Here is a 16339-nt window from a genome sequence, read left to right on the forward strand (position 1 = left end):
AACTCACAGTTGTGATGTCATAGGGTGTAAAGTGTGCAGCTGCTTAACTAACAATGATTTATGACAGATGTTATAGATGACACTGAGAGCACCCAAGGGGGATGTTCTGAGGATCTGGGTACTTTTTCTCTTTAAAAACTGAGAGCAAGAGAACAAACTTTGTGCTGGTCCACAAAATCAGGCTCCTATTCATTGTCAATGGAGCAGCTCCAGATTTCATACCCTATGACATCACAAGTTTGAGACTTATTTCTCTGGTTGCTGGCTTTGAGAGAGAGAAGCTCATGTCCACAAATATTGATTGAACTTTCCGAGGCCATGGAAATAACACATTGGAGCTCTCAGCCCTGTCTACACGGATACAGATACTTTTTTAATAGATATTTTCAACCTCTGTTTTTAAAAAAAAATCTTTCCACATGTCCTGGCAACACAGTGATGCAGTGGTTAGCATTGTCGCCTCACAGCAAGAGGGTAGGGGGTTCAAACCCTGGGGTGAAGGAGCCCTTCTGTGCAGAGTTTGCAAGTTCTCCCCATGTCAGCATGGGCTTTCTCTGGGTACTCCGGCTTCCTCCCATCCAAAGACATGCAGGTTAATAGGTGACTCTAAATTGTCCAGCCCCCTTGCGACCCCCAACAGGATAAGCGATTACAGAAAATGAATGAACACTAGAACTACTAGACACTATGAAGGCATTAGCTGTCTCCTGCACTCTCCCCTCATCACAAAGGTAGTCAAGGGCACACCTTTTTTAAGGATCTCACCACCATCGAATCTGCTTTGACATAAGAATGAAAGAGCTCACTTAAAGATATAAGTGATGCTCTGGACATGTAAACTTTTCTTTCGTCTCCCCAGACAACACACTTAACTGCCCCACCATCTGCTGATTCAACCAGATCTGATCCAAAACTGCCATCTCTGGCGGACTTTAGACTGTGGATGCTGAGGTGGACCAAATAACACCAGGCGCAGCAGATGGCTCCGTTTGCCCGTGAAGTGGTGCAGCAATACTAAGTTTAAGTGTGACTAATCATTAGTCCAAGCAGTGCTAACAGATGAATGAACGAATAAATGATATGTATAGGACTTCTGTGCTGTATAACAGAGTAAAAACACAGTGCCAAATATAAAAATACTTTGTAAGAAATGTTGTTAAAAAACAAAAGGAGACAGATCTTCACTACAATTTTCTTTGAGACGTTGCTTTTATGTTGTTTATCATGTTTCAAGTGGCGAAGTACATTTCCTGTGTTAAGATTAGTAAGTGACAGCGTTGACAACCATGAATCTGTTGGCCTATTCATTTGATGAGTCACACTTTAGACCATGTAGTCAGTCAGGGATAATTTAAACACCAGTGGTTTGCATGTTATTAGTCCTCCTCACATCAAGTATACTTTACATTACTGCCAACAATTTTCCAAATCATACCATAATTGATTTCCTACCTTTCAGGCAGCCATTTGTTTCTGTTAATTTCACTACAGTATGAAACTCAATTTGCCGAGGCTTGAAAGTTGCGTGGGATAGGTAATCCATCACAATGAACATGCTGCTGCCTTTACAGGCATTTTCATTTTTCATTTTAATTTTTTAAGTGAAGTTGTGATGCTGAACACTGGGGCTGATCTGAAAGCTGTCTTTGCTGTTGTGCTAAATACACTTGAACATCTGCAAAATGAGAGTTCACTGTTGATTGACAGTCTTTTTTATATCACATTGGTTTGTCAACTTACATTTTTCCCTCCACAAACATATTGATCTACCAATATTGTGATTGATGCATGACCTTCTCTACCACCTGAGCGCCAGCCAACCCTGCTTTCAATGCAAGCAGTGTCTGCTTATTTTTTTGTCTTTTATTTCTGACAACATAGGATAGATTTTTTTTGCTCAGATCTAATTCACAGTCAGACTTCACATAGATGTCTAAATTCATCCACTGCACAAAGCTGTCTAGTTCATGACGCTCAGCTCCCTTCACATCATCAGAAAATGTTTCCCTTATGGAGGAATTCAGCTAAAAGGTGATTTTACTGGGAAAATGCAGCAGAATTGTTCAATACAAAAACACTACAAAAAGGTACCTTAAAATCTCAGTGCAGTGCAGACCTGAGGCCTGTACTGTGAAGCCAGTTCAACTTACCCAGGATATCTTTTCATTATCTGGTTTGACTCACCCTAACATTCGCCGTCTGGATAACTGGTACTACAAAGCTAACTAGTTCAGTCAACTCTGGGTTTTCCTATTCAGCCACGAGCGCGTTCATGCGAAAGGGGCAGGGGAGTTAATTATGAACGACATCAACAGGACCATGAATGAAGTAGGCTGCTTTATATGATATGAGATTAAACGGTACTGAAAGTGTCTGGGACTGCGAGACAGTAAAATGTCACTGGTATAGAATGTAAATGATATTCTGTAATCTTTTAACAGAAAATCTAGGAACATTGGAAACACTATTCAAAAATTCACTTTCGACCAAGACTTAAATTGCGTGCCAGAGTATTTTTCACATAAAACACAAGTAAAACCAGACTGTTTCTGCTACTGGGGAAAAATAGCCTAGTTAAAGACTGATGAGATCTATCTGACCTAAATGTTGCATTTATAATAACGGGAGCCAATTGACCTATGGCTAAACCCGCCCTCAAATGCGATGAGCCAATTGCAGTGCGTATAGCCATTCCCACACACTCGGAAATTCTCTTCCTGGACGTCCATTGAAATGCTTTACAGAAAGTCAGTTTTGTTCAGTTTTATGAGCTTTTTCTGAGATTTGAAGTTTTAAAATGGTCGGTGTGCATGGGGTACATGCAGCTCTGACACAAGGTATCCTGAGAGGCTGGGCAACGGGGTGTATTTTTTACCCTTTCCTAAACCACATCTCAGCCGAGTGTCTCCTTTGGATAAAATTGTGCGGTAGACCTCAACATCAAGATTCAGATTAACAAGGATGTCTATATCTGTTCTAAGGTAAGTCAACATTGTGTTTGAGGCAACATCACTTGGCTGAAAAGAAATATAAAGTTATCTTTAACATCTCTAGCTAACGTTAGCTAAAGTTAGCCTAACGTTAGCTCCTAGCTGCTTGTTCATCGTGTCACCTTGTTTGCTGGGAGTTCATTAGCCTATTTTGTTCTAGTTTTGTACATCATTGTTAGCTGCTGTCCAAAGAGCTCTAGTTAAGCTAACGTTAACTTCTGGAGCTGAGCTTCATTAACTTATCTGTAATCGCAGAGATAACAAAGGTTGGCAAACGTTATGCTGAATGATTCAGTGTACATACTGTAGCACCAAACTAACAGAGAGACACTCTTGGTAAAGATGGTAAAAAGGCCGTTATCCTTTTCTCATATTCTGAGCCAGTGCAGTGCATGAACAATGCTGATCCTCTATCTCCTCTATCCTCTTTGATGGTGACGGCAACGAGATGTGGTTTATCATGCTTACACTGTGACCTGTAAATTTTGGCTTGTAATTTAAGCTTTTCATTGACCTTCTCAACAATAAAATGATTAATATGTCCCTCCAATGCGTAGTTTAGGCCCTTTTGGTTACTTCTCAATGACATCTGATCGTTATGTCTCCAAAAATTGCCTCCTGTGAAATGCCGTGTACTGTGACACCTGCCATAGTGTCGGTCATTGAATGTTGAAATTTTGTCCGAGTGAGTAGAGGGGGGCGTGGCTTAGCCATAGGTCAATTAACAGTGTGTGGATTATTTTCCTAATAAAATATTATCTGTTTCATCCTAGCTCTCATCACACAGGTGTCTCGTGTTATTTTGAGCGTGTGAGAGTGTAAAAGTAGCAGCAGACTAAAGTAAACTTTGTAGCCTATAATATCAAATCCTGCTAAAATCATGTGTTTAGTGTTGTAAATGATCTCTCAGATTGTTAGAAGTTCTGTTTCAAAACCAGTGGAAATAGAGCCCTGGAACAATGAAATGATTCTACTGTCCTATAACAGCATATGGGCCATGTCTTTCTTCCCCGAGACTCTGGACTTTGTCCATGGATACTTTTTCTCCAGTGATCTGTTTGGTCAGAGGTCAGGGTGTTGACAGGCTGTTATTCAATACTCTGAAGTTAACCCGCTTCGGAGCAGATTAGCTGTTCAGTAAGTTACCACAGTGATTTATCCCAGTTAAAACAAAGAACCAGCGTCACAGTTCTGAAAACCCAGAGTTAACCCTCAAGTTACTTCGCTAACTTCAAATGCGGGTCTCTATAGCAGGGCTGCATGATATCCAAAACAATCTAACTGTGATCATTTTGACAGATCAAGTGTGATTAGAGTGGAGACATAAGTGGGAATGGTAATTTTTGCATCTAGTTTTCGCTGATAAAAAGGATGATAATGTGATTTTTGCTGGGGTCTGTACCAAAAAAGCATGTTCCCTTACATCTTAAATGTAATTTATAGCCTGGGCATCTCTGTAGCACTACCATGCTTCATTTATAAAGGCATGTTGTGATACATTTTACCTTTTGGATATTTCACCTGGCCATATTGTAGTCTCATTAATATTTCAATGAAGTGGGCAGACCTAGTTTTAACTGCCTCCTAGTAGATTTTTAAACCGTACTGACATGAATGGAGACAAAAGCATAAAATCTTAAAATGCATGGTATGTTTTGTAAAATGACTGCAAGCATGTTAACAGACAATTCCTAGCTGGTGAATTAAACATCACACAACCACCCGTAAATGTTTAAAAACACATCTCAACCTGTAAGCACAGTGTCAGGCACTTAGCGAGTGATGTCTCCTCAGTCACTTCAGACAGCTGCAGTATTGACTGAACCACTCCACTCTACTCACCCTCTACTCTAATTACCCATTCCACTGAAAGACATTTTGTAGTGAAAGGACACACGTACTCGTCCACACCGTCCTACCTGCTGGTGTCAGCGGAGGTGATGGCGATGAGTGGCGGGGCGCGTAGTGGCAGTGTTGTGGGCCGTGGCGGAACAGTGACGGTGTCTGGCTCTGGCTTGCGGTCACAGTAGTACTGCTCCGCCTGTCTGAAGGCCAAAGGGGGCAGCTGAACGGTCCGACAAGACAGCCTCCGCACCATGAAGGGCTCCATGCAGGTGACTGGCCCCGGCTCTGGGGAGTCGGATGAATCATCGGACACCTGGATGATGAGACATAAAGTGTAGGTGAATTCCAGGAACAGATACACCAGATCAGAGTGAGACAGCATACAGAGATGCTTCACTGAAGACAGAAATTATCCTAACAGTGATTCAGCAGAAGATGCAAAATAAAAAACAACAATGGCGAGAAAAGGACTTCAATCACAAACAGTAAAATAGCCAGTAGATGGTTTTGGCCCATGCAGAATCCAATTATTAACTGAGCTCAAGGTGTGTAATGTTTGGTTGGTGAAAGTGATGGAGGGTAACTGTTATTAAATACTTTATTTGATGTAGCTATAAAAGGCCATGAAAATCAACATATGTCATAAGTTCCTACTATCTGTTTCAGCGCAATTTTGCTTCAATCTGCTCAAAGTCAAAGGTTCCTCTAGTTATGAAAAGCCTATTAAAATTTAAAGGACATCTTGTGATGCATTGTATTGAACAGCACTCGATTACTAATGATTTTAGTGACCCCTCTGACCCGTAATCTAGCGCCGTCAGGTGAACGATTTCACTTGGCCATTTGTCAATCAAATAACTTTTTAATAATAATGATAATAATAATGCATCTTATTTATAGGCACCTTTAAAAGCACTGAAGGACACCTTACAAGACACAGTAAAAAAAAACAAGCAGCAATGTATCCATAGACCATAAAAACATACAATTCCGAAGTGTATAATAAAAGTTAATAAAATGACTATAGACAAAAACTGTAGTTATAAATGACACGTATAAAATCAGCATCATAAAGTCATCATCTGTGCACGTCACCATTGTGTGTCACCATTAAATCAGACCGAACACGCCAGCTTGAAAAGGTGTGTTTTCAGACGGGATTTGAAAGTGGAAAGGAAGTCAATATTGAGAATGTCGTGGCGGAGCGAGTCCCAGAAGCGTGTGGCAGAACGGCTGAAGGCTCTCGAACCCATGGGAGTCAAGCAGGCAGATGGTGATGTGAGTTGGAGTGCAGAAGAGGATCTTTTTGTGATCTTTAGTGCAATACTTTTTTGTTTAGAAAACACTCTTGGTCCACACTTTTGTTACCTCTAGGCTGGATTACTGTAACTCGCTATTATCAGGTAGCTCTAGTAAGTCCTTAAAAACTCTCCAGCTAATNACTCTCAGTTGCCAGTTTATTAGATACACCTAGCTTAATGAAATGTCAACTGAGAGTATAGTATCGTCTACAAGGGGAAAAGCCAGGCAGTGCAGAATAATAAATAGGGAAGATTTATCTTTGTGGATGTTGTTGATTTTTTTCAGATGGGCAACATGCTACTTTGCTATATTTGCTTATTGTAGTGTAGTGTTTAAATTAGTCTAAGTTGTATTTTCATATTAACAATGTGTCATATGTGAAAGTGGTTGCAGGTATTAACACCAACTCTGTAGCTGCTCTCACTTCTACCAAGTCTTTACGCAACTTATAGCCCATTGTTTCGGATTTACGTCCAACAACTTTGATGTTTTCAATCTCACCACTCAAATTATCTTGACAAAAGCTCTGATAAAAATACTCTCCCTTCCCAGCACCAAAGGGCAAACAGACAAAATTAGCAACTAGCCGGTGAACATAGCAGAGCATTTAGTCAGCAGTTAAAGATCAGTTATATTTGTGAGGACTTGGTACCAAAACATAGCAAAAAGAGACTTACATTTGCCAAGTGATCGGAAATAGGACCCTAAAAGGATGCTAATGTTACTCTGTGTCTGCTGAATGTGTAAATAAGTAACTTATCAGAGGGTCGGACAGACATCAATCAAGCTCTGCCTCTACAGCCTGCTCAAACAGGCCTAATCAAGCAAATCAGTGAAAACACCTGTGTACTGTAGGCGGACCATGGGCGTGAAAGACCTTTCTTTCTTAATCACACCACAGCCTTTTTTTTTTTTTTTTTTTTAAAGATTATTTTTTGTTGGCTTTTTTGCCTTTAATGACAGGACAGAGGGTGAAATGGGGAGCCAGAGAGAGAGTGGGGACTGACATGCAGCCAAGGGCCGCGAGCCGGATTTGAGCCCACGGCCGCTGCAGCGAGGCAATGCCTCTGTACATGGGGCGCCGGCACTATCCACTACGCTACCGAAGCCCCATACCACAGCCTTTTTAAATACATTTTCTATAACATATGCTGCATTGATGTGCAACTCAGATGGTCCCATATCCTGAGTTGGGAAGTCGTTCTTTCGACTTCGTTGTGTTTGAGCTTTAAGTGTCAAGTATCGGTTCAGGAAAGAACCCAAATGCAGAGAAGTAGGCAGCCAAATTAAGCTTTAATGAAGCTGATAAAAACGTCCAAAAACAGGCAGGTGACTTAAAGTCCTAAAAGAAAGAGGAACCAAACTAAACTGAAAACCAACCAGGATAACATTATGAGCACAGTGAGAAAATCCAAAACAGAACACGGGAGACCAGGTAGGAAACAACACCATGATTATGGGGATGAACACAGATTGACAAGGTACAAAGGGAAACACAAAGGTATATAACCTTGAAAACTAATCACAAGAATGAGACACAGCTGCAGTAGGTGGAAACAGGCAAAAGGAGTGAAAGGGGGACTGGCCTGCAACAAGGGTGTGGAGCAAACAAGACTAACAGTACTAAAGAGACTGATGAAGACAGGTGTGATAGAAAATAGGCAGGAAGACACACAAAGACAGGAAGTAAAACCAGACATGACACATGAGGAGATAATCTACAAAATGAACAGGAAACAAGTTAAACATGAATGAATAGCATAAAAGATTGAAGAACACAAACAGAAAACCCCAAAACAACGTCCACAAGATAAAAAAAAAAAAGCAGGATCATGACATCAAGTCATAATCTGGAAACAATATGGATGCTACAAAGAGGAAGAAAAAAGAACAGGGTTCGGCTTTAGAATCTTTAAAATCTAGAATCGGGACGTGAACACCGCTCTCCCAGGTGAAGGTTGGTGTTTGTTGGACCCATGCACCAACCCCTCCCACTCACTCTACTCGGATTTTGCCACCTTAATTTTCGTTCTCCTGCTGTGTACGTCATTGACACTGCAGAGCACCATTAAACTATAACGGTGACTGGCTGCATATCATGCCAACATTAAAGGCTGGCTTTTTTCGTCAGTGTCTGACGCTGCACATCACTGCCCAAGCACTGGATTTCAACGACTTTGGAGTGAGGCCGGGTTGGTTATACGGTTGGCGAGTGTAGTTCAGTAGAGAGAAATAGTTCCTACGTGAACCTGCTAACAACAAGGTATGTGGATTATCTTGAGTAACTGGGTCATGATTTCCGGAAAGAGACATCGCTGTTGAGCTTTTCAAATGTATTTTGTCACATAATTCTGATAAATCTAATTTATTCATTTTTGGCACTTTGAGCACCACAAGCCAAGTGCTATCAAGTTCCATTATATTCAAGAGACTTGGCAGTAAGAGGAAGGATACGTATTTTTGATTTTGAGGTGATTTGTCCCTTTAACAAAGTTTCGAACAGAAAGTCCTGTAAAGAATCTCACTTGAGAAAAAGGAGGAAGCTCAAAGTGAAAATGACACATCACACCGGGTCAAGAGAGGAGGAAGAAAAAAAATCAAATGATAAGAATTCCAGCAGGAGGCAAGAACCACCTGAGAGCCGAGACTGTGTACGTCTGAGGTGAGATCAGTGTGAGAGGAGAGAAAGTCATTGTACAGTAGCAAGTAACCTGGAGAAAACACATCAGGTGGTCAATGTACCATTAAGTGGTTATCAGAAAAGTTGATTCTGCCGCAGTGATGGCAGCAGCAGCAGCAGCAGACCTCTCCTTAAAAAACAAGTCTGTTTCAAGGCAAGGTCTCAAACATTATAGTCAAACATTTCACTCAGTTTATGCACCTGGAGATCCATTAGCAGATATCAATCTCATTTTGACAAAAAACAAACACATTACTTAATGCAAATTACTGGTTTTAATATGCAAATTGCCATTTTGCGCTCTTTGTATTGGCCTCCAGCACGAGAGGCATTTTTCCTCTGAACACACAATTCACCCCCAAGACTCTGCTTGACAGAAGTGGATGGAAGAAACTCAATTTGGTGTTGTTTCTTTGCTTCATTGTCCTTGGGGACAGCACAGAGGCAATCGGTTATTTGCGTATTGAGTGGTTCTCGGGCTATCTTTGATTCGGGACCCACTTGTATACACAAACACATACACATATGGAGTGAGCTGGTGAGACAGCATGATAAATTGAGGCTGATTCTGTGCTATTAATCTTGCTGCAAACCACAAGGAGTTTTCATTTGTTCTGCATGAATAACAAGGCTTCCCCGTTAAGTAAGGGTCAACTGTTCACATTTCATTCCACATAGCTCTTTTACAGGTGACACCCTACATTATAGGCTAATGTATACCCTTTAAATGAGTACAGCTGGACCCTCTCGTTTACACACACAACACTGACTCTGAGTCAGTGTTGTGTTGTGTTAGCCTGTCAGGGGCCTTGGGAAAGAAAACTGCTGTAGGGCTCTTCATTAAAATCCCATCTACAGCAGTGCATCCAATGTGTGTGTACTCTGTTGCCCCCAAGTTTACATTAAGCCCAGTGCAAACAGTGACCCTAAGGACTCATTTATAATCATTTTAAGTATGAAAACATCTATTCATTTCAAACGTTATAACCGCCATTGCCAGCATACTTCCATGCTCTACACTGGCATAGATACATCCACTTGATCAGTGGTTCCCAACTGGTGGGTTGCAGTCCAAAAGTGGGTCTTGGGTCCATTCTGAATGGATCGCAAGTGACTCGCAAATGTGTCACGTTTGTAAAAAACACACTATATTTTTGTGTTATGTTTGCGTGGTGTCTCTCCTGTAGAGTGACTGACTAACAGACAGCTACCTGAGAGACAAACTAGCTCAACAACGTGGCCAAACGCAAGTATGACGCTAAAAATATTAAACTGTGTGGACCTTGAGCTAATGACTAAGGAGAAATCTAGACCACAGGGCTGGACCAGTTGGGAACCACTGCACTGGATGGCACTACAGGGCAGATTCAAAAGTTTCTGACAACAAATACTGGAATATTGGACAATGGAAGAGGTCGTAAGAATGTACCTTTTAACAGAGGCAGCGTTGTAGACGGCTGTGATTTATGATGCCATTATACAAATCGCAATATGTGGACAGACGATTCTTTACAATACCGATTTGTTTTGTTGGGCCATTTTTTGGTGTCTTGCTTAAACTCTGCCACCCTGCCTACACAATTTCCAGTGGTTCTGCTCCATTTCGTCCACACCCATAAGCTGTTAGATCGTTATTAAAACTTAAATTAGGCACAAGGTTTTGCTACAAGACATCACAAACTAGAAGGGCACTTGAAGAGTGCAGACCTCTACCAATGCCTAATGCCCTACCTCAATGTCAATTAATGACATTGAGAACATTAATATAGCAGCACACAACTATTTGCAAGATGTACAGCAGACAAAGTGGAGTAATGGCATCCCAAGCAGAGAATTAAGTCACTTTCCTGTTGTAGTGCATGTTAATGGTCAATTAACTGCCTTTATGTAGCACTTTTCTAGTATAAACAAACACTCAAAGCGCTTTACAACACAAGCCAGTATTCACCCATTCATTCATACACTGATGGCAGAGGCTACCATTCAAGGTGACACCTGTTCATCAGGAGTGATAACCATTCATACTCAAACACAGATGACACAGCAATCAGCTCAGTTCAGCACCGCAGAGAGCTCCCCACACAACCGGAACCCCAGAGTTAACAACAGGAGGTTATGGTGTTTCACTCTCTCCTCTCTATGACACTTGTATCTCGACCAGTAGCCTACTTTTGTTGCGTTGCTGATCCTCTATGGTACACAAATACAGTATAGCCTATAGGAATATAGGAATATGAAGACAACTCTCTAGCAACAAACTTTACACAGATAAAATTCTGAAAAGTCATGGTTGGACATTTTAAGGGAGATATTATAAGAAAGAAAATGTTTTTCAATTGGAGGGAAATTTAAACAAAAGTGAAAAATAATTTGTGTATCCCCATTATTCCAATCTGCTCCAAAATTGACTGGGTTCTTTCTTGGCCTATGCTACGCCCTTTGACTAAGTTTAATTAAAACTGGACCTGCAGTTTTTCCATAATCCTGCTAACAATCAGACAAACTGAACCAAAAACATAACCTCCTTGGTGCAGGTAATTAGCTAATGCATAAGTCTCATTGGCTGTTTTTGTGATTTTGATGATAAAAAATGCCTCACCAAATTTTCAGTTAATCAAATTACATAAAACCATCCGACGTGCAGTGGACCTGGAGCTTTTTAGGCGGCCCTTGGGGTCTGAGGCCCTGGGGCACTTGCCCGTTTTTGCCTACTCAATAATTTAGCTTACTTTTAATAATCTTGTAACACCAGCCGGCTGAAATTAATTACCTGTTTTTTCTTATTTTGGCCTGTTTTGTGTGTTGCATACAGTGGATTGATTTGCTGTGCCAAGCAGAGGTGATCAATAGTGCGTTCATGGCCCGGGGCAGCCTGCTGGACAAATAAAAACACCTATTTGCCCACCAAGTGCAAACAAATGAATTATCCTGGCAGTTAGCAGCATACACTGCCCCTTACAGCATTATATGTCTCTATTAGACCAGAAGAACCTCTCAAAGGACTGATTTGTGTGGGTGTGGGTGTGTGTGGGTTTGTTCCCCCTCTCCCTCTTCGTCGTGACTGTTCAGCCTCACCCTCCATCGAGCAGCCAAAACACCTCCACCCCCTCCCCTCGCCACTGCCACCACCACCACAACCCCCTGCATCCATCAAGATGCCAATCTTCATCCAGGAAGCCATTGAGCCTTTCATTTCTACATAATTACCTGTATTAGACTCATTGCTGCAGACGCTGGCTTACAGAGGAGAACGAGGGAGCCAACACGATTAACCCTCACTTTTCATCAGGCTGAAGGTAAAGCAGACGAATGATGGCTCTAATGAGCCAAGTAAGTTATGTCAGTATTAGCCGTGACCTCCTGACAGTATATTCACAGACTTCTAAACAATTTATGTGATGGTCCTTTGCTCTTTTTGTTACTCTTATGGTGATTCAGCGTACTCCTATTATATTTGCACTTGTATTTTATTTAATGCACTACACTTAAGCTCAATTAAATAACTCTATGAAAGCTTTATGCACAAAAAATCATAACTGCTTGCCTTTTGTGTTTTACTTGATTTTATGCCCATACATTTGTCAGTCCAAGAAAGAAAAACTCAACACTCAAAGTAACAAAATGAGTCGTCCTCTTCGTGAACTTTCCTTTACATAAATGCTCCAAAGTAAAGATTTCAAAATGGAAAGTAAAATGTATTAAATAATATGTAAACAGAGATTCCCCTAAGGAAAAGTAAACTTAAGAAGAACTAAAGGCATGTGAAAATTATTTTAGTCACGTCAAAAGCATGGGTGGGAGGTATGACACAAGAGACTGCAGAGCGTACAAAGGTTAGGACATCCAACTGTGTGTGTGTGTGTTTTCCCACAGTAGATTATACACACAGTCCTTCATTTTCACTTACTTTTGCTGTCTCTCCTAATGCCTGAAGTGGCCCTTTATGGTAAGTGGGATCAGTAAAAGGTTAATTGGTCTGTTGTGACTCTTCTGTGCTCTCTGTGGACGTCATGTGACAATGGTGGTCTGGGCCAAATGTTTGGTCAGGGTGAGGTGCGGGTCATATTTTGTGAAATAAGGAGACAGGCCAACTAACATTTTCTAAATGTCTTATATTTTGTGGGAAAATGTGAAGGTTAATGATAAATGATGTGTGTGTTCGGACCTGTGTGTAATTGACAAGAGTGAAAAATTGAATTTCCCCTCGGGGATTAATAAAGTATATAAAATTAAAAAAAAAAAAAATTAAAAGACATTATTTTTTACAGTAGCTATCTCAATAACTTACCATAATTGACAGTTTGTTGCCCTCCTGTTTTTGCATGGCACATCTGCAGTTTCCGAGAATGGTGGTGGCAGATTTGCTATGCATTATTTAAAGTCATTTTTAAAACAACGGGATTTCAGACAACTCCTCATTTATAGTCAGCGGCGATGGTTAGCTTTGCTGGCTGAAACGAGTGGGAGTCTTTATCAGCTGTAGCTACTAACAAGCTATTTAAAATCCGCTCTGTAGTTGGATTAAGACAGCAACACAGAAGTTAGATTTATGCTTTATCGTTTGTATTTTCAGTATTACAGTATGTGTTTCACATTCAGAAAACGCTTTGAGCATGAGGTCTAACTCTGGCTGGAGTTGCTTTGATTGTAAACTTTCGCAAATTTAACAAAGAGCAGGAAGGAGCCACTGATGTTAGAGCCCCGTCTCACTCCAAAGTCGTTAAAATCTGGCGCTTGGGCAGGGGCTTGCGGTGTCGGAAACCAACGAAAAAGGCGTCCTTTAACACTGGCATGATACGCAGCCAGTTGCCATAATAGTTTAACGGCGGCCAGCGGTGTCAGGGGGAAACGTGTGGGACAAGGACAAAAGTTAAGGCAACAAAAGTCTGAGTGGTCTGGGCGGGAGTTGTGGTGGATGAGTCCAAAAAACATCGACTTTCACCCAAGAGAGCGGCGTTCACGTCCCGTAAGATTCTAAAGCCAAAACCTGTTCTTTTTTCCTAAACCTAACCATATGTTTTTGTTGCCCAAACCCAACCATGTGTGTTTATCAAAAACCAGAACGTCAACAACCACTGCACCCTATGACCAAAATTGTGTGGTGGTAGCTGACGGAGATTTTTGCGGATCAATAAAAGCAGCACAGAAACTGTATGGTTTTTTTTGGGGGGGGGGTGTTCTCAGTAGCGGTTTGTCGAGGTACAGTCGCAGGGTGGAGAACTGAGGAACAAACTGTTCCATCATCAAGACTTCCTTTCGATCAGTTTGTGGTCCGACTGATCAGAGCTGATAAGATCGGATCAGAACAATGGATTAGAGGAGCAGCTTTTACAGTTTACAGTGAAAGCAAACTTTCTGTTGCTGCTGTTACAGGTTAGACGAAGCTGTGGGGCACAGGGTGCACATTTCTATGGGAATGCAGCCAGTTTCATCTACAGTAGGTTGGAAAAACGATTAACAAGACTAAAATTAGAGCACTGTTGATATAGGAAATAAACCATTTTATTGATATATGAATTAACAAACAATTAAGTTTCACTTTCACTGAGCTTGGTGCTCTACCTCTACGTCTATGCCCAGAGTACACTCTGCCGCAGGAGACAGAGAGAGACAGAGGCATGTGTCCATAAATAGAAAATCTATATGTGGTGGAAAATGCTGTTATTCTGGCAGTCTGCCACAAATAAATTAATAGGTGGGAAACCCTGACAGTGAATGTTAAATGTCTTTCTCCCAGAGAAATCTACACCAGGCCAGCTGTGCCTTGGTATGGTTAAGATTGGACAGCTAAGGAATGTTTAGCAAACAGATGAGCTACCCAATTGTATATTCAAAGTAGTAATGTAGTGAGTGAATGACGTCACAGCAGGTTTCTTTCAACAAATGTCCCATAAATTCTTCAGAGATTTACATTAGTATTTGCCATAGATGGAGCGACACTTCAAGTCTACAAATCAACCTCAAGACACAGTTATACCCTCCTTTTGTGTCAAGGTTAACAAGTATTTAATTCACTTGAGAAAGACATTGTTTCAGTGAGCATTTAATGTGGTTTTGGTAGCAGAGAGAGTAAATAGATCAATGCGAAATGGGTCCTGCTCTGAGTTGAGCCCACACTTTACATGTGTTTGCACAGCCCTGAGAGGAAATCTGATAGAAAAGAGTAAGGACAGAGAAGTGGAAAGCTTATTTAAACAGCCTGAGGATACTTTGATCACGACGGCACATCAATATGTATTACCATGACATCTCTGCGCCCATTATAAAATCGGTATTTTGCAGGTTCGAGGGCCAGCCAACACACAAAACTTGAGAAAAACACAACGCACACTCTGCTTTGATTTGTGCTTTTATTATGGAAATGGTTAAAAATGTATGTAAATTGGAATTTATTCGACAAAGAAAAATAATACACCACCTTTTCTGCTGAGAGTTGTAGCACTTAATGAAGACTCCTGATGTGAGGCTTCTTAGATATGCAGGCTGTTCAATGCTGGCTCCATTCAGGTATTTTTCCCACATGCAGTTCTCATTTATTGAGGACTCAGAGGCAACCACATCGTGTCTCATTTTATTACATTCCCATAATGCTAATTCAGTCCGCTTCTAGTCTTCTCTGCTGAGTTTGTGATTAAATGAAACGATCTGGACTCCTTTTTCAATGGACCACCTTTTAAATGGTCCTGCTGCACATCAAACATCAGGCATTTCTGCCAACAATCCATCTCCATTTGCAAGTTACATCACTCGGGCTCACACTGTGTTACATAAGGATTCTGTTTCTTCTATTAGAGATTTTAAAGTTACTCCCTCCCTTGTGCGTGACTTATGAATTAATTTGTATCAATTAGACCATTTTATCAGCCAACAGGAGGCCATCCCTTTTTTATAAATGGAATATTTAATGAGCACCTTTTTTCTCTGTTGACCTTTTGAGAGATTAAGACGGTTTGGTGCTGCTTGGCCTTTCAATCTTTTATAAGTTCACAGTGAAAACAGCATCTGGACAAGACCTCAGCCCTGCCAGCTCGTTTTGTTTCATGATAATTGTGCTCATATAGAAATAATTTCATAGAAAGATAATGATGTGGAGTCATCAGTATGCAGTGCGTGTTGACGTCTGGAAGAGCTCTCTTCCTTGATGCATCTTTCTTTATCTTGCTGTCTTTATCTCACCATCCGCTGAGTGTCGGAGCATCGCTTATGGTGAGCTAAGAAGCATTCCCTCACTTCCTCTCTCAGAAAAAAATATCACAGTCTCAGTTTGTGATGATATGTTAATGTATGTTACATCAGTTTTATATTCTAAGGCTAGATCCATGTTGATAACATGCTCTGCTAACTGCGGTATCGATCTTGGATCAGGTCATAGGAACTCAGCAGAGGTTTTGCCAAAAGCTACTTAACTAACCAGCTGTATTCATGAAACGCTTCAAGGGTTCGATTAAAACACTGGAATGCACCATCATTGCTTCAAGCCAGGGGGCAACCTGCGCTGTATTCAGTATGTGCAACCCTTCAC

The 16339-nt window shown here is 41.0% G+C and overlaps 1 protein-coding gene across 2 annotated transcripts in view; it reads right to left on the reverse strand.

The window, feature by feature from the left end:
• Window positions 1–16339, reverse strand: part of pde4d (phosphodiesterase 4D, cAMP-specific) — a 255572-nt gene that overhangs the window by 207640 nt on the left and 31593 nt on the right. For both annotated transcript variants that reach the window (XM_050050736.1, XM_050050737.1), the window contains exon 3: window positions 4910–5148. In XM_050050736.1, coding sequence (XP_049906693.1) covers window positions 4910–5148 — 239 coding nt within the window. The remainder of the gene's footprint in view (window positions 1–4909; window positions 5149–16339) is intronic.

Source organism: Epinephelus moara, chromosome 8, assembly GCF_006386435.1.
Source record: "Epinephelus moara isolate mb chromosome 8, YSFRI_EMoa_1.0, whole genome shotgun sequence".
NCBI lineage: Eukaryota > Metazoa > Chordata > Actinopteri > Perciformes > Serranidae > Epinephelus > Epinephelus moara.